Here is a 21,840-nt window from a genome sequence, read left to right on the forward strand (position 1 = left end):
CTCCCATCGGCACTTCTTTATTTAACTTATTTAAAGACGGTTACGCCGGGGACAAAGCCAACTCGGATGGTGACAAATCATGACAATGAACACTAATGTTTTGGGGCCGATCAAATCATTAGAAAGAAGAAAAGAAAGTCAGGAGACACAACACTATTTGTTTTGTTTTTCGTCTTATAAATTATTTGATCGGCCCCAAAACATTGTGTTCGTGGTCATGATTTGTCACGATCCGAGTTGGCTTTGTCCGCGGCGTAACCGTCTTTAAATAAATTATATTAGAAGTACCGATGGGAGAATGCATTGGGGGTTTCATTTCCTGGGCCACTCGTTTTTCTGAAAGGGGGAGGGACTGCGGCGCTCTACATCAGCGACATGGAGGGGTCTGGAGGAGATGGAACACAGCATGACATACTAGGTCTGTATAGGTATACTAGGTCTGTGAGGATGTATACTAGGTCTGGAGGATGTATACTAGGTCTGGAGGATGTATACTAGGTCTGTAAGGATGTATACTAGGTCTGTGAGGATGTATACTAGGTCTGTGAGGATGTATACTAGGTCTGTAAGGATGTATACTAGGTCTGTAAGGATGTATACTAGGTCTGTAAGGATGTATACTAGGTCTGTGAGGATGTATACTAGGTCTGTAAGGATGTATACTAGGTCTGTAAGGATGTATACTAGGTCTGTGAGGATGTATACTAGGTCTGTAAGGATGTATACTAGGTCTGTAAGGATGTATACTAGGTCTGTGAGGATGTATACTAGGTCTGTAAGGATGTATACTAGGTCTGTGAGGATGTATACTAGGTCTGTGAGGATGTATACTAGGTCTGTGAGGATGTATACTAGGTCTGTAATAAGGATGTATACTAGGTCTGTGAGGATGTATACTAGGTCTGTAATAAGGATGTATACTAGGTCTGTGAGGATGTATACTAGGTCTGTAATAAGGATGTATACTAGGTCTGTGAGGATGTATACTAGGTCTGTGAGGATGTATACTAGGTCTGTAAGGATGTATACTAGGTCTGTAATAAGGATGTATACTAGGTCTGTGAGGATGTATACTAGGTCTGTAATAAGGATGTATACTAGGTCTGTAAGGATGTATACTAGGTCTGTAATAAGGATGTATACTAGGTCTGTAAGGATGTATACTAGGTCTGTGAGGATGTATACTAGGTCTGTAATAAGGATGTATACTAGGTCTGTAAGGATGTATACTAGGTCTGTAAGGATGTATACTAGGTCTGTGAGGATGTATACTAGGTCTGTGAGGATGTATACTAGGTCTGTAAGGATGTATACTAGGTCTGTGAGGATGTATAGGTCTGTAAGGATGTATACTAGGTCTGTAAGGATGTATACTAGGTCTGTGAGGATGTATAGGTCTGTAAGGATGTATACTAGGTCTGTGAGGATGTATACTAGGTCTGTGAGGATGTATACTAGGTCTGTAAGGATGTATACTAGGTCTGTGAGGATGTATACTAGGTCTGTAAGGATGTATACTAGGTCTGTAAGGATGTATACTAGGTCTGTGAGGATGTATACTAGGTCTGTGAGGATGTATACTAGGTCTGTAAGGCTGTATACTAGGTATGTGAGGCTGCGTTAGCATACATACGTCTGTAAAGCTGCGTTCGTAGCGTTGATGAGGTTCCTGTCTGTGATCTTCTCTAAGATCAACAAGGCACTGGTTTCATGTCCCTGTGAGCAGAAAAAAAACACACAAAACACTTCAGCACATACTAGAGTATCCATCCATCCATCTTCAACCGCTTATCCGTAGTCGGGTCGCGGGGGGCAACAGCTCCACCAGAGAGCTCCAGACTCCCCCTCTCCTCCAGGGCAACATTAGTGACTTCCTCCCTGGGGCGATAGAGTGATTCCTCCAACTGCTTTGCCTTCTGGCTCAGCTCTCTTTTCGTCACAACAGTGCGGTACAGCGACTGCAATGTCGCCCCCCTGGCCTGTGGTCTTCAACCAGCCACAATTCTCACACGTCTCTCCCCCCTTCTCCGCTCCCTCCATTGGCTCCCGGTCGCTGCCCCTCCCCCTTCTCCGCTCCCTCCATTGGCTCCCGGTCGCTGCCCCTCCCCCTTCTCCGCTACCACCATTGGCCAGTACAAAACTCTGATGCTGGACTTCAAAGCAACCAAAAAGATACGGCTCCCCCATATCTTGCAAGTCTGATCGAACCCTAGTACAAACCCTCCCGCGCGCTCAGATCAGCCGACGCAGGGAAGCTGGAAGTACCCTCACTAAAAACGCCGGGACAACAACGCTCCACACGTCCCAAACTCTTCTCCCTTCCGGCTCCAAAACTATGGAATTAACTTCCCATCACAATCAGAACTACAGACTCACTCCCAATCTAAACTATGGAATGAACTTCCCATTGCAGTCAGAACTACAGACTCACTCCCAATCTAAACTATGGAATGAACTTCCCATTGCAGTCAGAACTACAGACTCACTCCCAATCTAAACTATGGAATGAACTTCCCATCACAGTCAGAACTTCAGACTAGGGATGTCTAGGGACTAGGGATGTCAGTAACGGATAGTTTCCCAGCCGGTTAGCCGACAGGATTAACCGGGTCATTAACGGATAGTGGTTGATTTTTTTTCTTTTTTTTAATAGGCTACCCCAAATGTAATATGCATGTATAGGCTACATAATTAAAGTTGGTAGACGAATGGTATACATTTATTTATGCTCCTTTTTAAAAGACAAACTAAAAAGCAACATTTAACAATATAAATAAATTGTTGTAGGCTTAATCATCAATAAACAAAGCATCGCATCTGCGCGTCTACAGTACAGAGGTCCGCCGGTTCTAGTCCAAAACATAAATAAATTCAGTCCAGATCTGAGCAACCTATACCTATAAAGCCACTGGACGCATCATGGGCTGAGCCTTTTTTTATTATTAAGGAAGATCAGCATGCATGTCACCGTGTTCTGTTTGTTGACTTTTCGCTGACGAGAAAACCCTCAAACATCGATAGCACATGGCTAACTTGATAGCCGTAACTAAGCCGTGCCAGTGTGGGGACTCGAGGAGACGGATAGGAGGAGGAGGTTGAGGAGGAAGCGACAGCGGCTGTAAACGTTCTCCCTACAGGCCAAATGGCCAATAATGGATTTAATAATGTAGGTCTCTGCATTGATACGGTCGATGTGTTAATCTCGTCTCACTGTCAGCCTGTCACTCGCTTACATTTTGACTCAGGCATGCAAACAGGCCCAAGGTGAAAAAGGTGACAGTGTGCGGGGCCAACGTTGTGCCGCGGGCAAAGCCGCGGCGCAAATCTTTTAAGCGTTTATCGGTACTAAACGAAACCCACTTTGGGGGGGGGGGGGGAGTGTCATGGGGGACAGTATATACTACACTGTACTGTACTAGCCCTCCTCCCGGCCTGTGTGTCTGTGTGTTAGGATGTGCAACAGTGACACTTGGTGGTGAACAAATGCTATAACGCTATGTTTTGTGCTCGGACACAGCCAGGGACCCAGGGACACAGCCAGGGACAGACCCAGTGACAGCCAGGGACAGACCCAGTGACACAGGGACACAGCCAGGGACACATCCAGGGACAGACCCAGTGACACAGGGACAGCCAGGGACAGACCCAGTGACACAGGGACAGCCAGGGACAGACCCAGTGACACAGGGACACAGCCAGGGACACAGCCAGGGACAGCCAGGGACAGACCCAGTGACACAGGGACACAGCCAGGGACAGACCCAGTGACACAGGGACAGCCAGGGACAGACCCAGTGACACAGGGACAGCCAGGGACACAGCCAGGGACAGACCTAGTGACACAGGGACAGCCAGGGACAGACCCAGTGACACAGGGACAGCCAGGGACAGACCCAGTGACACAGGGACACAGCCAGGGACAGACCCAGTGACACAGGGACAGCCAGGGACAGACCCAGTGACACAGGGACAGCCAGGGACAGACCCAGTGACACAGGGACACAGCCAGGGACAGACCCAGTGACACAGGGACACAGCCAGGGACAGACCCAGTGACACAGGGACAGCCAGGGACAGACCTAGTGACACAGGGACAGCCAGGGACAGAACTAGTGACACAGGGACAGCCAGGGACAGACCTAGTGACACAGGGACAGCCAGGGACAGACCCAATGACACAGTGACACAGCCAGGGACAGACCCAGTGACACAGGCACACAGCCAGGAACAGACCCAGTGACACAGGGACACCGCCAGGGACACAGGGACCCAGCCAGGGACAGACACAGGGACACAGCCACACACACATACTGTAGCTGTCTATAGTGTGGTTGAGTGGCTGCAATACTCAAAAATGACAGATGATTATTTACTAAATCAGTACAAATCTAGTCAGTATTGAGCAAGATGTTAACATTCATGTCCTGATAGTCATAGAACAATTAATTTACTCCAACAGGAGCACTAGCCCCTCGAGGAGCACTATAGCCCCTCCTATATTCAGTAGATTTGTGTCCTAAATGCCATTGACAATGAATGAATTGTCATATATCGGCTATTTTTGTCCTACACAATCCTACACATTCATTGTCACAAAAATGACAATGAATGGATGATGTATGATGATAAGGGTCACTTCACACAGGTGTGATTTAAAGAAAGAAACTGGTCCAGCACTCACACTCCCATCTCAAAATCCCTTACAGTTACACTCTTCACATCATGTAAAATAGAAAATTATATTCACTGGCAAAATAATGAATTATAATACAAATAAAATGTTTTGGGATGGTTTAGTCAACAGGGTCAGTTTACTTCATTATTTTAGCCTTAGTCAATTTAAGACATGTAGAGTAACATCCTCTCCTTATTCAACAGTTGAGCTGCATGTTTTCGTTTTTAATATATCCATTTAGTATAAGCCCTGGCGGGGGGGGGGGATGTAGGACTACCAGTTGTATGTATCAAGCGTTTTATTTATTTACTCACACGCACGCACGCACGCACGCACACACACACACGCACACACACACACACGCGTGCTTTATTTATTTACTCATACGCATGCATGCACACACACGAGCACACAGACAGACACACACACACACACACACACACAGCGAGAGAAACTGACGCCGGCGTGTCCACACCACAGACAGTATAACGCAAAGTGCTAACGTTGCTAATGCTAACTGTAGCAGCTAAACTAATGGATCGACTGGCGAGTCACAGACAGTGTGTCAAAATTCCTGCCGAGTCCACACAAACAGGTTTTTTTTCCGCGGAGCGACCAGCGGCGGCGCACATCATGCCGCCCAGATGCAAGCAGAAATATCGCTCAGAATCATTAGTGACTCACGAGAGTAGTCCGTCAGATAATTCTCCGGGCAGCGAGCTCGGGCTCCACCCCCACCCACAGACCCCCTCACCCCCCCCAAATTTTTTTTAACGGATTTGCATGAATCACACAGGTCCTATATTTGGGATAAAAACGGCGATTTTCGCCGAAAAGCTACACTTTTGCATGTCTGTTGACTACCGCAACGCTACCGTTGTAGGCTTGTAGCCAACTAGCCATTGAAATACAACAGAGAACGGGGACATTGAGGGACATTGAGGGGGCAGAAAACAGAGCCAGAGCGCTGTTCATGCAGCCTGGAGTGTGATAAACTGGGCGGCGCAAATAAGAACAATTTTAGGCATGTGTGCAACATGACAACTGTTTTAAAGTATTGTACAGTGACAACTACAGTCTCTGTAATGTTTATGTTGTACTATTACTAAAAACTATCTAAAATAAAGGGATTTAAGATCAGAACACGCATTTATTATTATGCAAATTAACCGTTAAAGCTGATAATAATATCCGGATGTTTCTTAACGGTCGGCTAACCGGTTAGTCGGTTAACCCCTGACATCCCTACTCCCAATCTAAACTATGGAATGAACTTCCCATCACAGTCAGAACTACAGACTCACTCACTCCCAATCTAAACTATGGAATGAACTTCCCATTGCAGTCAGAACTACAGACTCACTCCCAATCTAAACTATGGAATGAACTTCCCATTGCAGTCAGAACTACAGACTCACTCCCAATCTAAACTATGGAATGAACTTCCCATCACAGTCAGAACTACAGACTCACTCCCAATCTAAACTATGGAATGAACTTCCCATCACAGTCAGAACTACAGACTCACTCCCGATCTTTAATTATGAGTTTCAATCAAGTTACAATTAAAAAAATGCTTCTCAACCCTGTCCTGAATCATCAGACACCCTACCTTACTGCAGGCCAGACAGAGGAAAACAGCACCACCATCAGGCATCCTACCTTACTGCAGGCCAGACAGAGGAAAACAGCGCCACCATGAGGCATCCTACCTTACTGCAGGCCAGGTGAAGGGCAGTGTTCTTGGCTGCATCCTGAAGTGTGAGATCTGCTTTTGCACTGCTGACCAACAACTCTGAGACACAGACAGACAGACAGACAGACAGTGAATATGTGAATAAAGCAGGTTGCCGTTGTTGATTTTGCAGTATCAATCTGCCACCCGCCAGAGAGGGTCTCGGGAGGGTCTCTTACCCACGGCGTTGGTCTGCCCGTTCTGCGCGGCCATCATCAGGGGGCTTTTCCCCGAGGCGTCCACGCTGTTGACCTGAGCGTTGTGACTGAGCAGCAGCTGGAGGCACTCCACGTGGTCCGTGAAGGCTGCGGCGTGCAGCGGAGTCCTGGGAGGGAGAGAGACCAGGGAGGGATCAGACACCGAAGACCATGGAGAGCAGGGCCTCTATAGTTCCACACTCACTCCAGAGGGCCACTATAGTTCCACACTCACTCCAGAGGGCCACTATAGTTCCACACTCACTCCAGAGGGCCACTATAGTTCCACACTCACTCCAGAGGGCCACTATAGTTCCACACTCACTCCAGAGGGCCTCTATAGTTCCACACTCACTCCAGAGGGCCACTATAGTTCCACACTCACTCCAGAGGGCCACTATAGTTCCACACTCACTCCAGAGGGCCACTATAGTTCCACACTCACTCCAGAGGGCCTCTATAGTTCCACACTCACTCCAGAGGGCCACTATAGTTCCACACTCACTCCAGAGGGCCACTATAGTTCCACACTCACTCCAGAGGGCCACTATAGTTCCACACTCACTCCAGAGGGCCACTATAATTCCACACTCACTCCAGAGGGCCACTATAGTTCCACACTCACTCCAGAGGGCCACTATAGTTCCACACTCACTCCAGAGGGCCACTATAGTTCCACATTCACTCCAGAGGGCCACTATAGTTCCACACTCACTCCAGAGGGCCACTATAGTTCCACACTCACTCCAGAGGGCCACTATAGTTCCACTCACTCCAGAGGGCCACTATAGTTCCACACTCACTCCAGAGGGCCACTATAGTTCCACACTCATTCCAGAGGGCCACTGTAGTTCCACACTCACTCCAGAGGGCCACTATAGTTCCACACTCACTCCAGAGGACCACTATAGTTCCACACTCACTCCAGAGGGCCACTATAGTTCCACACTCACTCCAGAGGGCCACTATAGTTCCACACTCACTCCAGAGGGCCACTATAGTTCCACACTCACTCCAGAGGGGCCACGTCACATATTACTGTCGTAGCGAAAATAGCCAATCTACAAGCTCAAAACGCAGTGAGTTAATGTCACCTGTGTTTACTATCTGTGGTGTTGACGATAGTGAGTTAATGTTACTAACCTGTGTTTACTATCTGTGGTGTTGACGATAGTGAGTTAATGTCACTAACCTGTGTTTACTATCTGTGGTGTTGACGATAGTCGGGCCCAGTGTGTCTATCAGCATCTCTGCAGCACCTTCGTTGTCGTGGATTCTACAGACAGAAACACAGACATTACATTTAGCTTCGTTGTCGTGGATTCTACAGACGGAACACAGACGTTACATTTAGCTTCGTTGTCGTGGATTCTACAGACGGAACACAGACATTGCATTTAGCTTCGTTGTCGTGGATTCTACAGACAGAAACACAGACATTACATTTAGCTTCGTTGTCGTGGATTCCACAGACAGAAACACAGACATTACATTTAGCTTCGTTGTCGTGGATTCTACAGACGGAACACAGACGTTACATTTAGCTTCGTTGTCGTGGATTCTACAGACAGAAACACAGACATTGCATTTAGCTTCGTTGTCGTGGATTCTACAGACGGAACACAGACATTACATTTAGCTTCGTTGTCGTGGATTCTACAGACGGAACACAGACATTACATTTAGCTTCGTTGTCGTGGATTCTACAGACGGAACACAGACATTACATTTATCTTCGTTGTCGTGGATTCTACAGACGGAACACAGACATTACATTTAGCTTCGTTGTCGTGGATTCTACAGACGGAACACAGACATTACATTTATCTTCGTTGTCGTGGATTCTACAGACGGAACACAGACATTACATTTAGCTTCGTTGTCGTGGATTCTACAGACGGAACACAGACATTACATTTATCTTCGTTGTCGTGGATTCTACAGACGGAACACAGACATTACATTTAGCTTCGTTGTCGTGGATTCTACAGACGGAACACAGACATTACATTTATCTTCGTTGTCGTGGATTCTACAGACGGAACACAGACATTACATTTATCTTCGTTGTCGTGGATTCTACAGACGGAACACAGACATTACATTTAGCTTCGTTGTCGTGGATTCTACAGACGGAACACAGACATTACATTTAGCTTCGTTGTCGTGGATTCTACAGACGGAACACAGACATTACATTTATCTTCGTTGTCGTGGATTCTACAGACGGAACACAGACATTACATTTATCTTCGTTGTCGTGGATTCTACAGACAGAACACAGACATTACATTTAGCTTCGTTGTCGTGGATTCTACAGACAGAAACACAGACATTACATTTAGCTTCGTTGTCGTGGATTCTACGACAGAAACACAGACATTACATTTAGCTTCGTTGTCGTGGATTCTACAGACGGAACACAGACATTACATTTAGCTTCGTTGTCGTGGATTCTACAGACAGAAACACAGACATTACATTTAGCTTCGTTGTCGTGGATTCTACAGACAGAACACAGACATTACATTTAGCTTCGTTGTCGTGGATTCTACGACAGAAACACAGACATTACATTTAGCTTCGTTGTCGTGGATTCTACAGACGGAACACAGACATTACATTTAGCTTCGTTGTCGTGGATTCTACAGACGGAACACAGACATTACATTTAGCTTCGTTGTCGTGGATTCTACAGACGGAACACAGACATTACATTTAGCTTCGTTGTCGTGGATTCTACAGACGGAACACAGACATTACATTTAGCTTCGTTGTCGTGGATTCTACAGACAGAAACACAGACATTACATTTAGCTTCGTTGTCGTGGATTCTACAGACAGAAACACAGACGTTACATTTAGCTTCGTTGTCGTGGATTCTACAGACGGAACACAGACGTTACATTTAGCTTCGTTGTCGTGGATTCTACAGACAGAAACACAGACGTTACATTTAGCTTCGTTGTCGTGGATTCTACAGACGGAACACAGACGTTACATTTAGCTTCGTTGTCGTGGATTCTACAGACGGAACACAGACATTAAATTTAGCTTCGTTGTCGTGGATTCTACAGACAGAAACACAGACATTACATTTAGCTTCGTTGTCGTGGATTCTACAGACGGAACACAGACATTACATTTAGCTTCGTTGTCGTGGATTCTACAGACAGAAACACAGACATTACATTTAGCTTCGTTGTCGTGGATTCTACAGACAGAAACACAGACATTACATTTAGCTTCGTTGTCGTGGATTCTACAGACAGAAACACAGACATTACATTTAGCTTCGTTGTCGTGGATTCTACAGACAGAAACACAGACATTACATTTAGCTTCGTTGTCGTGGATTCTACGACAGAAACACAGACATTACATTTAGCTTCGTTGTCGTGGATTCTACGACAGAAACACAGACATTACATTTAGCTTCGTTGTCGTGGATTCTACAGACGGAACACAGACAGACAGACGATGACTTTTACCTGCCGAGCGATAGACAGTAATGAAACTATAACGGTGCGCTAAAACTATCTTACAGTATAGTATAGTATTATAGTTACACAGCACAGTGGAGGGGCCTGTAGGGGGCAGTATAGTATAGTATTATAGTTACACAGCACAGTGGAGGGGCCTGTAGGGGGCAGTATAGTATAGTAGTATAATAGTTACACAGCACAGTGGAGGGGCCTGTAGGGGGCAGTATAGTATAGTATTATAGTTACACAGCACAGTGGAGGGGCCTGTAGGGGGCAGTATAGTATAGTATTATAGTTACACAGCACAGTGGAGGGGCCTGTAGGGGGCAGTATAGTATAGTATTATAGTTACACAGCACAGTGGAGGGGCCTGTAGGGGGCAGTATAGTATAGTATAATAGTTACACAGCACAGTGGAGGGGCCTGTAGGGGGCAGTATAGTATAGTAGTATAATAGTTACACAGCACAGTGGAGGGGCCTGTAGGGGGCAGTATAGTATAGTATTATAGTTACACAGCACAGTGGAGGGGCCTGTAGGGGGCAGTATAGTATAGTATTATAGTTACACAGCACAGTGGAGGGGCCTGTAGGGGGCAGTATAGTATAGTATTATAGTTACACAGCACAGTGGAGGGGCCTGTAGGGGGCAGTATAGTATAGTAGTATAATAGTTACACAGCACAGTGGAGGGGCCTGTAGGGGGCAGTATAGTATAGTATTATAGTTACACAGCACAGTGGAGGGGCCTGTAGGGGGCAGTATAGTATAGTAGTATAGTTACACAGCACAGTGGAGGGGCCTGTAGGGGGCAGTATAGTATAGTATTATAGTTACACAGCACAGTGGAGGGGCCTGTAGGGGGCAGTATAGTATAGTATTATAGTTACACAGCACAGTGGAGGGGCCTGTAGGGGGCAGTATAGTATAGTAGTATAGTTACACAGCACAGTGGAGGGGGCTGAAGGAGTTCCCCTCGTTGCTCTTGTGGAAGACTTCCTGTTCCAGCAGGACCTCCACACACGTGTCATGACCTGGAGGACAGAAAGGAGGATGGTGATTGGCCCGGAGGACAGAGAGCATGGTGCCGATTGGCCGGAGGACATGGCGTGCTGCCCCTTTGAAAGGCCAGCTTTGGTTGAGAATTCATAGTTTAAAAATGTTTAAAGGTATATTCAGTGATTTCACTCAAAAAACCTTAGGTTTCGTTTTTTGGCTAGGTGGCAAGGCCTTTTCATCCAATCAGGATAGAGAGCCAAACCTAAGGTTTTTTGACCCCCAGGGGTTAACCGGGGACAGGGAGGAACTCCTTATATGGTCAGTGCACACTCTATAGTAGAGAGGATTATCACAACAAAACAAAAACAAATAAGTGATATTTGAATTAAGTGAAATCACTGAATATACCTTTAAATAACTCTGCCATTTAAATAAGTTAAGTTAAAAATGTGAAGTGCATTCCGTTTGTGTGTGTGTACCGTTGTAACAGGCCCAGTGTAGCGGTGTGTGTGTGTGTGTGTACCGTTGTAACAGGCCCAGTGTAGCGGTGTGTGTGTGTGTGTGTACCGTTGTAACAGGCCCAGTGTAGCGGTGTGTGTGTGTGTGTGTGTGTCTGTGTGTGCGTGTGTGTGTGTGTGCGTACCGTTGTAACAGGCCCAGTGCAGCGCTGTGTATCCGTGGTTGTCGGTGAGCGCGGGCAGAGCGTCCCCGGCCGTGGCGGCGTGCAGCAGGCCGCCCAGCACGCCGATGTGACCGCACGCCGCCGCCAGGTGGAGCGGGGTCCGCCCCCCCGCGTCACGGCCCGCCAGGCTGGCGCTGTGCTGCAGCAGGGCGTCCACGCACTCCTCGTGACCCGTCACCGACTGGGGCGCACACACACACACACACAGTCGCACGCAGTCACACACACACACAGTCGCACGCACGCACACACACACAGTCACGCACACACACACACACAGTCGCACGCACACACACACACGCACACACACACAGTCACAGTCGCACGCACGCACACACACACACACGCACACACACACAGTCACAGTCGCACGCACACACACACACACACACGCACACACACACAGTCACACAGTCGCACGCACACACACACACACACACACAGTCACACAGTCGCACGCACACACACACACACACACACAGTTGCACGCACGCACACACACACAGTCACACACACACACAGTCGCACACACACACACACACACACACACACACACACACACACACACACACACACAGAGTCACACACACACACACACACACACTTTAGGACGCCAATTATACGAATGCCATTGTTACAAATGTTTAGTATTTCTGCAAGCCTAGAGTAGAAAAATAGCAGATCTACAAGCTTTGGTCTAGAGGGGCAGGTAGCCTGGCCCAGCCAGCATGCTTTCTGGTCTACAGGGGCGGGTAGGGTAGCCTGGCCCAGCCAGCGTGGGTTCTGGTCTAGAGGGGTGGGTAGCCTGGCCCAGCCAGCATGCTTTCTGGTCTAGAGGGGCGGGTAGCCTGGCCCAGCCAGCGTGGGTTCTGGTCTAGAGGGGCGGGTAGCCTGGCCCAGCCAGCATGCTTTCTGGTCTAGAGGGGCGGGTAGCCTGGCCCAGCCAGCGTGCTTTCTGGTCTACAGGGGCGGGTAGGGTAGCCTGGCCCAGCCAGCGTGGGTTCTGGTCTAGAGGGGTGGGTAGCCTGGCCCAGCCAGCATGCTTTCTGGTCTAGAGGGGCGGGTAGGGTAGCCTGGCCCAGCCAGCGTGCTTTCTGGTCTAGAGGGGCGGGTAGGGTAGCCTGGCCCAGACAGCGTGCTTTCTGGTCTAGAGGGGCGGGTAGGGTAGCCTGGCCCAGCCAGCATGCTTTCTGGTCTAGAGGGGCGGGTAGCCTGGCCCAGCCAGCATGCTTTCTGGTCTAGAGGGGCGGGTAGGGTAGCCTGGCCCAGCCAGCGTGGGTTCTGGTCTAGAGGGGCGGGTAGCCTGGCCCAGCCAGCATGCTTTCTGGTCTAGAGGGGCGGGTAGGGTAGCCTGGCCCAGACAGCGTGCTTTCTGGTCTAGAGGGGCGGGTAGGGTAGCCTGGCCCAGCCAGCGTGCCTTCTGGTCTAGAGGGGCGGGTAGCCTGCTTTCTGGTCTCCCCCCCCCCCTCCTCACCCCTCGGTGCAGGGCGCTCCCCCCACCCCCCCCCTCCTCACCCCTCGGTGCAGGGCGCTCCTCCCCCATCGGTCTTTGGCCTCCACGTTGGCTCCCTTGTTGAGCAGAGAATACACACAGTCTGTGTGTCCACTGAGCACGGCCAGCATGAGAGGGGTTCTGCACACACACACACACACACACACACACACACACACACACACACACACACACACACACACACACACACACACACACACACACACACACACACACACACAGAGACACACACACACACACACACACACACACACACACACACAATGTAGGCATTCATTAAGACACTCTTAATCCAGAGAGATTTACAGTAAGCAATAACCCAAAAACATGGTAATACATCAGTGGAATATCTCTATAATGGAACTATACACACATACTATATAGTGCTGCTATGTCTATATAAAATGCTATCTAAGTTAGATATGTTGATCATTTGCATACGCCTGTAAGGTCGTCTGGGGTAGGGTGCACACGCTCCTTTACACCTGACAGGGGGGAGTTTCCCTGGTTGGACGTCGTAGCGCGTGGAAGGAACACGTTATTCCAACCAGTTCCTTTCCCCTCCATCAGGCGCCCCGGCTGGCCAGGGGGAGGCAGTTTAGAGACCAGGATTATTGCATGTTTTTGTGAGGGTATCTACCCTAGGGGACACGGGGAGAACATGTGAGGGTACCTACCCTAGGGGACACGGGGAGAACATGTGAGGGTACCTACCCTAGGGGACACGGGGAGAACATGTGAGGGTACCTACCCTAGGGGACACGGGGAGAACATGTGAGGGTACCTACCCTAGGGGACACGGGGAGAACATGTGAGGGTACCTACCCTAGGGGACACGGGGAGAACATGTGAGGGTACCTACCCTAGGGGACACGGGGAGAACATGTGAGGGTACCTACCCTATAGGGGACACGGGGAGAACATGTGAGGGTACCTACCCTAGGGGACACGGGAAGAACATGTGAGGGTATCTACCCTAGGGGACACGGGGAGAACATGTGAGGGTATCTACCCTAGGGGACACGGGGAGAACATGTGAGGGTACCTACCCTAGGGGACACGGGGAGAACATGTGAGGGTACCTACCCTAGGGGACACGGGGAGAACATGTGAGGGTACCTACCCTAGGGGACACGGGGAGAACATGTGAGGGTACCTACCCTAGGGGACACGGGGAGAACATGTGAGGGTTGTCAACCAGTGTTGATTTTGACAGCAAATTTAGATTCTAGTTCAGTCATAGTTGTTTAGTCATCTGAAACGTGGTCTAGTTTTAGTCGATTGAATATCGTTAAGATTTTAGCATCGAATGCGTGATTTTACACTTGGCTGCATGCTGAAATTAGCCGATCTACAAGCTCACAGCGCAGTGGTAGTATCTTACTGTGTACTTACTGTGCATTCATAGTATCTTACTGTATATTGTACTGTACTTACTGTCCGTTCCCGTCCTGAATGTCCACGGCACACTGGAGGTCAGCGTTTCCGATCAGCAGTCGTAAACATTCTGAATGTCCGTTTGTGGCTGTTGGGAATTAACAATAAAAACACATTCAGTAACACATTCTGAACGGGAACCCGTTTTGGTGTTAGCATCATGTTATGCTTTAGCTATTGAAAAATAGCAGATCTACAAGCTCGTAGCGCGCCACCGAGTGGCGCGCTACGAGCTTGTAGGTCTGCTATTTTTGAAAAATCGAAGAACGACTGACATTTATAAAAATCTGATCTCAGGTCAGAATGGGTTCATCAGACCAGTGTGTGTCCAGTGGAAACCTCGTACGAATCTGATCTCAGGTCAGAATGGGTTAACACAATGCAATGTCTTTCTGTTAGCCACCCATTCTGACCTGAGATCAGATTCTATAAATGTTCTTCTACATCCTGACAGTTTTCTGAGAAAAAGCTATGTTTCTATGTGTCAGTCGTTCTTCGATTTTTCAAAAATAGCAGACCCACAAGCTCGTAGCGCGCCACCGAGTGGCGCGCTACGAGCTTGTAGGTCTGCTATTTTTCAATAGCTAAAGCATTACATAATGCGTTTTGTAATTTTTCTTATTTACTTGTACGCTTTCTGAGCTCAATTGCACCCAAAAAACCTAAATGGTAAATGGTGCATTTTTATATAGCGCTTTTATCCAAGGCGCTTTACATAGATTGTGCATTACATGCATTACATTCACACATACATTCATACACCGATGGCGGCGGAAGCCATGCAAGGTACCAACCAGCACATCGGGAGCAATTTGGGGTTCAGCGTCTTTGCCCAAGGACACTTCGACATGCAGACAGGAGGAGGAGGAGCCGGGATTCGAACCGCCGGCCCATGGATCATTGGACGACCTGCTCTACCTCTTGAGCCAAAGTAAAAAACTTTAACCCTAAACCCTTAACACATTCAGTAGATTTTCTGTGGTCTGAGGTTTTCTGGCTCAAAAACCAAGTGCTCTGATTTGGCTTAATAATAGAAATAATAATGATATTTTTTATTGGCAGAAAGGAAAGGAAAGGTACCATGTTTACCCAGGGTAACTGGACTAAGGAAAGGAAAGGTACCATGTTTACCCAGGGTAACTGGACTAAGGAAAGGAAAGGTACTATGTTTACCCAGGGTAACTGGACTATAAGGAAAGGAAAGGTACTATGTTTACCCAGGGTAACTGGACTAAGGAAAGGAAAGGTACCATGTTTACCCAGGGTAACTGGACTAAGGAAAGGAAAGGTACCATGTTTACCCAGGGTAACTGGACTAAGGAAAGGAAAGGTACTATGTTTACCCAGGGTAACTGGACTATAAGGAAAGGAAAGGTACCATGTTTACCCAGGGTAACTGGACTAAGGAAAGGAAAGGTACCATGTTTACCCAGGGTAACTGGACTAAGGAAAGGAAAGGTACCATGTTTACCCAGGGTAACTGGACTAAGGAAAGGAAAGGTACCATGTTTACCCAGGGTAACTGGACTAAGGAAAGGAAAGGTACCATGTTTACCTCTGTAGACATTTTTAAAGCTCAGCTCAAGACCCACTTCTACAACATTGCTTTTAATTGATATTTTATTTTTGTTATTCATGTACTCACTGTATTGCATTACTGCTTGTTTTTAATGTTGTTGCCTTGCTTTTATTCTCCATTTTTCTGTAAAGCACTTTGAGCTGCATTTCATGTCATGAAAGGTGCTATACAAATAAAGTTTTATTATTATTACACAGGGTAACTGGACTAAGGAAAGGAAAGGTACTATGTTTACCCAGGGTAACTGGACTAAGGAAAGGAAAGGTAACATGTTTACCCAGGGTAACTGCACTAAGGAAAGGAAAGGTACTATGTTTACCCAGGGTAACTGGACTAAGGAAAGGAAAGGTACCATGTTTACCCAGGGTAACTGGACTAAGGAAAGGAAAGGTACCATGTTTACCCAGGGTAACTGGACTAAGGAAAGGAAAGGTACTATGTTTACCCAGGGTAACTGGACTAAGGAAAGGAAAGGTACCATGTTTACCCAGGGTAACTGGACTAAGGAAAGGAAAGGTACCATGTTTACCCAGGGTAACTGGACTAAGCTCAATAACTTGTTTACAGCCAGGCCCTGCTCATAGAACATTTCATGGTAGGGGTTCAATGCCTTGCTCAAAGGGCACTTCAGCGGTGGTCATTTTAACGTGCCGGCTTTATTCCGATATCAAGACCGCTCGGCAAACCGTTCGGCCACCGCTGCCTCAGTTTGTTTAATGCCGAGACGGCCGAGGAGATTTTTTAAGTTTTATCCCACGATTTTGTAACCCAGTTTTCTTTTTTCACCCAGTGCCAATTATCTAATGTAATCCTGGGCGCTACACTTCCTCTGCCAACCTGGGGGGGCAGCGGACTGACCTCATGCCTCCTTCTATGCATGAGGAGTCCAAGCTGCTTCTTTTCACCTGACAGAGGGGAATTTCCCCGGCCAGACGTAGAGCGTGGAAGGGACACGTTATTCCGACCAGTTCCTTTCCCCTCCATCAGGCGCCCCGGCTGGCCAGGGGGAGGTAGTTTTAGAGACCAGGATTACGGCATGTTTTTGTGAGGGTATCTACCCTAGGGGACACGGGGAGAACATGTGAGGGTACCTACCCTAGGGGACACGGGGAGAACATGTGAGGGTACCTACCCTAGGGGACACGGAGGGAACATGTGAAGGTACCTACCCTAGGGGACACGGGGAGAACATGTGAGGGTATCTACCCTAGGGGACATGGGGAGAACATGTGAGGGTACCTACCCTAGGGGACACGGGGAGAACATGCAAACTCCACACAGAAAGGCCCTATCACCAACCCCCGCCTCGGGTATGGGCACTGATGACGCGGAGGAGGGAACACGCCGCCAGCACCCACAGCTTCCAGAGCGGGAATCGAACCCAGGACCTTCTAGCTGTGAGGCGACAGCACTTCCAACTGTGCCACTGTGCCCCTAAAAACAGACCTCTTCGACCATGTTTTGGACCGAAAGGCGGAGACGTACCTGCAGCGTGGATGGGCGTGCGTTTCAGCGTGTAGTCCTTGACCAGGATGGAGGCCCCCTGGTTGATGAGGACGTCCACGCACTCCACGTGGCCCCGGAAGGCCGCCAGGTCCAGCGGCGTGCGGCCCTGGGCCGTCCTCACGTCCAGGTCCAGGAGAGACTGGACGAGAACCTCCATGGCCTGGTGGTGTCCATGGTACGCCTGACCCAAACACAGCACAATACTATCAACGTTAGTAGAGACCATGGTACGCCTGACCCAAACACAGCACAATACTATCAACGTTAGTAGAGACCATGGTACGCCTGACCCACAATACTATCAACTTTAGTAGAGACCATGGTACGCCTGACCCACAATACAATACTATCAACGTTAGTAGAGACCATGGTACGCCTGACCCAAACACAGCACAATACTATCAACGTTAGTAAAGACCATGGTACGCCTGACCCACAATACTATCAACTTTAGTAGAGACCATGGTACGCCTGACCCACAATACAATACTATCAACGTTAGTAGAGACCATGGTACGCCTGACCCAAACACACGACAATACTATCAACGTTAGTAGAGACCATGATACGCCTGACCCAAACACACAACAATACTATCAACGTTAGTAAAGACGGTGGTACGCCTGGTGCAGAGGGCTGATACAGATAGTGGTGATACTCACAGCTAAGTGCAGGGGGCTGATACAGATAGTGGTGATAGTCACAGCTAAGTGCAGAGGGCTGATACAGATAGTGGTGATACTCACAGCTAAGTGCAGAGGGCTGATACAGATAGTGGTGATACTCACAGCTAAGTGCAGGGGGCTGATACAGATAGTGGTGATAGTCACAGCTAAGTGCAGGGGGCTGATACAGATAGTGGTGATACTCACAGCTAAGTGCAGGGGGCTGATACAGATAGTGGTGATACTCACAGCTAAGTGCAGGGGGCTGATACAGATAGTGGTGATACTCACAGCTAAGTGCAGGGGGGTGATACAGATAGTGGTGATACTCACAGCTAAGTGCAGGGGGCTGATACAGATAGTGGTGATACTCACAGCCAAGTGCAGGGGGCTGATACAGACAGTGGTGATACTCACAGCTAAGTGCAGGGGGCTGATACAGATAGCGGTGATACTCACAGCTAAGTGCAGGGGGCTGATACAGATAGTGGTGATACTCACAGCTAAGTGCAGGGGGCTGATACAGATAGTGGTGATACTCACAGCTAAGTGCAGGGGGCTGATGGGAGCTCTGACATCAGAGTCGTTCAGGAGGTCCGTTCCCGAGGTCTCCATGAGCTGAAAAGGAAAGCAGCGATACATCACACCGTTACTATGACAACCCTGAAGCTGCGCTGTATAAAGACGTTGTATGGAATCATCTCCTGGTCTTTACATTGACGTTGTATGGAATCGCGCCATCGCACCATCCAATCGCACCATCCAAGTCTGAAAGCACCTCAACAGCAAGCGGGCAGCGTATCTATGTACATAGAAGCTCCCAGCGTATCTATGTACATAGAAGCTCTCAGCGTATTAAGTTTTACACACCATTGGTGTCGGGCAGAGAAGCCATAGTTGTATCTCTACGTCAGGGTTCCCCAATTAGCGGCCCGCGGGCCATCTGCGGCCCGCCTCCTTGTGGCCCGCGGAAGATTTTTTTTTTTTTTAAGAAAAAAAGCTATAAATGGCATTAAACGGGGGTCAGTAGCCTCTGCATGTCAAACTGGGGGTCCTTTTCAAATGGGGTCTTGCCCTGATCATTAATTTCAGGGCAAGACCTCGACCTCGCGCGTGCCGACTCGGCCCCCAGCCTGGTACCGTAGTCAAAATATGGCCCTTGAGCAGGGCTCGACAGTGCGACAAGGTACTCACATATGCGACTAAAAATAGCATTGTGCGAGTTGTGAAATGAAACTTGTAGCACGTGTGCGACTACAACATTTGCAAAACACGTGCAAATACTATGGGCACGTTCGCAAATACCACACCGGCGCACACTCGCCCATTAGTTTGCATTGCAGTGCGCTCATTGCATTATTTGCGAACGCGCCCATAATGTTGTGTTGCAGTGTTGCTTAATATAATGCTGCCATTGAATGCAGCTCCACTCAGTGGATCACGTGATTTGTTTTCAGCCGATGCCATTGGTTGAACCAATGGCATCGGCTGAAAACAAATCACGTGATTCACCGGTGATCGGAAGCCGGGTGGAAACACAAACTTTTAGCAGTGCGAGGCATAGAGCGTGTGATGGATTAGCATTCAGAGTGAACGCCGCATGATGGCGTCCCCGACACGTTGAATACTAAACTTATTTGTAAAGTTTGAACGCCAACTTTTAACCAAACGTGGGAGAAACACTGTGCACGGCTGCACGCACAAATAAAGAGTGCACGCGCGCACGCACATGACGGATTATTGTCGATCAAAACAATCCTAAAGCGTCGTTTACAAAAGCATGCGTTTCACAGCATGAATGATATTAGTAATCACCGATCTGGCTGGATAAATATCAGTGGTCCATATCCATTGTGTGACCTGCTTAACGAGCAACGGTAGGCAGCCGAGTAAGTTACCAGCTTAGTAAATTAATAGTCTACTGTAGCTGTGTGTCAGATGTTCTGTCTGAAGCAATCAAAGCTATATAGATAATAATTTAATTCAATTTAATTAATATATCTATCTGCATAAAAAACAAATATTCTATCAGCATAAAAACAAATTGGTTATTTAGATCATATAAAAATAAACATAAAAATGATATCCTGATGAATATCAAGATTTTGATGATTGCTGAAAAGATATTGTGAATTATTTTGCCATATTGCCCGTCCCTACCTCATATCACTTTATTAAAGAAAAATCACACCTGGGTGAAGTGAGGGACACTCTTATCATCATACATCATCGTACATCAGAATACCTAGCTGTGATTGGTTTAATAGCTGATTTGCTCGTTTGCAATATGACGTACATTTTCCTTTCAATGTCAATGGCATCTAATGTTTTGATGTTTAATCCACATATTTAGTGGAATGTTGACCAAATTTCTCCGTTCATTGCCAATGGCAAATATTGAAACGTGTGGGGACAAGATTTAGTGGACATTTGACCTGAATTCCCCTTTCATTGTCAATGGCAAATCATGAGATTTGTGGGGACTAAAGCTATGTATGCATAGGAGGGGCTAGCGCCCCTCAAAAACACATTACTTGATAACTTTTCATCGTGCTCCTAAAATAATTTGTGTGCTATACTAGATTTTTCAACTTCGTCGCACACGTGCTACTTGGAAAAATGCTAAGCGTCGAGCCCTGCCCTTGAGGAAAATGTATTGGGGAACCCTGGTCTACGTCATGAGTTCAACATACAATTATTGTTGAGTGGTGCAACCACTCCAAGGAACAGCAATGTCCATGTTAACCTGTGTGTGTGACTATGAGCAATGTCCGTGTTAAAGGAGAACTAAAAGGCTTTCTTACCTTTCTTTGTAGTCGTTACGTCCCCATCAAAGAGGTCCAGGTGTTATTTTGTGCAAAAGCTCCTTATTGGCTGTTTCCCCTACCATAAGCCCTAAATGAATTGCATTGAATGGGAATTGAATGGGGGCTATGGGGTGTTGTGCTAATTTGCTTATTTCCATCGCTCAAAATTATAATTGTTTTGTATATATCCTCTCTTCATAATGTAAATAATAACCCAAGCGGCACACTTTACTACTTCTTTAGCACAACACCCCATAGCCCCATTCAATTCAATGCAATTCATTGAGGGCTTATGGTAGGGGAAACAGCCAATAAGGAGTTTTTGCACAAAAAAACCCACCTGGACCTCTTTGGTGGGGACGTAACGACTACAAAGAAAGGTAAGAAATGTAGGAAAGCCTTCTAGCATGGAATTCTCCTTTAACCTATGTGACTATGAGTACCAGTAGGGGCAAAAGTGGCGCTGTTGTGCCAGAAACAGAGCGAGAGAGAGAGATAGTGTTGCACTTTTTTTTAATATAATTGATTCAATTGACTAGTTTGATCGTAGGTCAAAGGGAGC

The 21,840-nt window shown here is 47.6% G+C and overlaps 1 protein-coding gene across 4 annotated transcripts in view; it reads right to left on the reverse strand.

The window, feature by feature from the left end:
* Window positions 1–21,840, reverse strand: part of ankrd28b (ankyrin repeat domain 28b) — a 65,522-nt gene that overhangs the window by 5,545 nt on the left and 38,137 nt on the right. For all 4 annotated transcript variants that reach the window (XM_080768980.1, XM_080768983.1, XM_080768981.1 and 1 more), the window contains 10 exons: window positions 19,015–19,089; window positions 17,786–17,987; window positions 14,722–14,809; window positions 13,287–13,404; window positions 11,733–11,952; window positions 11,034–11,124; window positions 7,800–7,883; window positions 6,590–6,735; window positions 6,388–6,470; window positions 1,634–1,716 (listed from right to left, as the gene is read on the reverse strand). In XM_080768980.1, the coding sequence (XP_080625106.1) occupies window positions 1,634–1,716; window positions 6,388–6,470; window positions 6,590–6,735; window positions 7,800–7,883; window positions 11,034–11,124; window positions 11,733–11,952; window positions 13,287–13,404; window positions 14,722–14,809; window positions 17,786–17,987; window positions 19,015–19,089 (1,190 nt within the window). The remainder of the gene's footprint in view (window positions 1–1,633; window positions 1,717–6,387; window positions 6,471–6,589; window positions 6,736–7,799; window positions 7,884–11,033; window positions 11,125–11,732; window positions 11,953–13,286; window positions 13,405–14,721; window positions 14,810–17,785; window positions 17,988–19,014; window positions 19,090–21,840) is intronic.

This window comes from Protomyctophum bolini (assembly GCF_963924005.1).
Source record: "Protomyctophum bolini genome assembly, chromosome: 7".
Taxonomy (NCBI): domain Eukaryota; kingdom Metazoa; phylum Chordata; class Actinopteri; order Myctophiformes; family Myctophidae; genus Protomyctophum; species Protomyctophum bolini.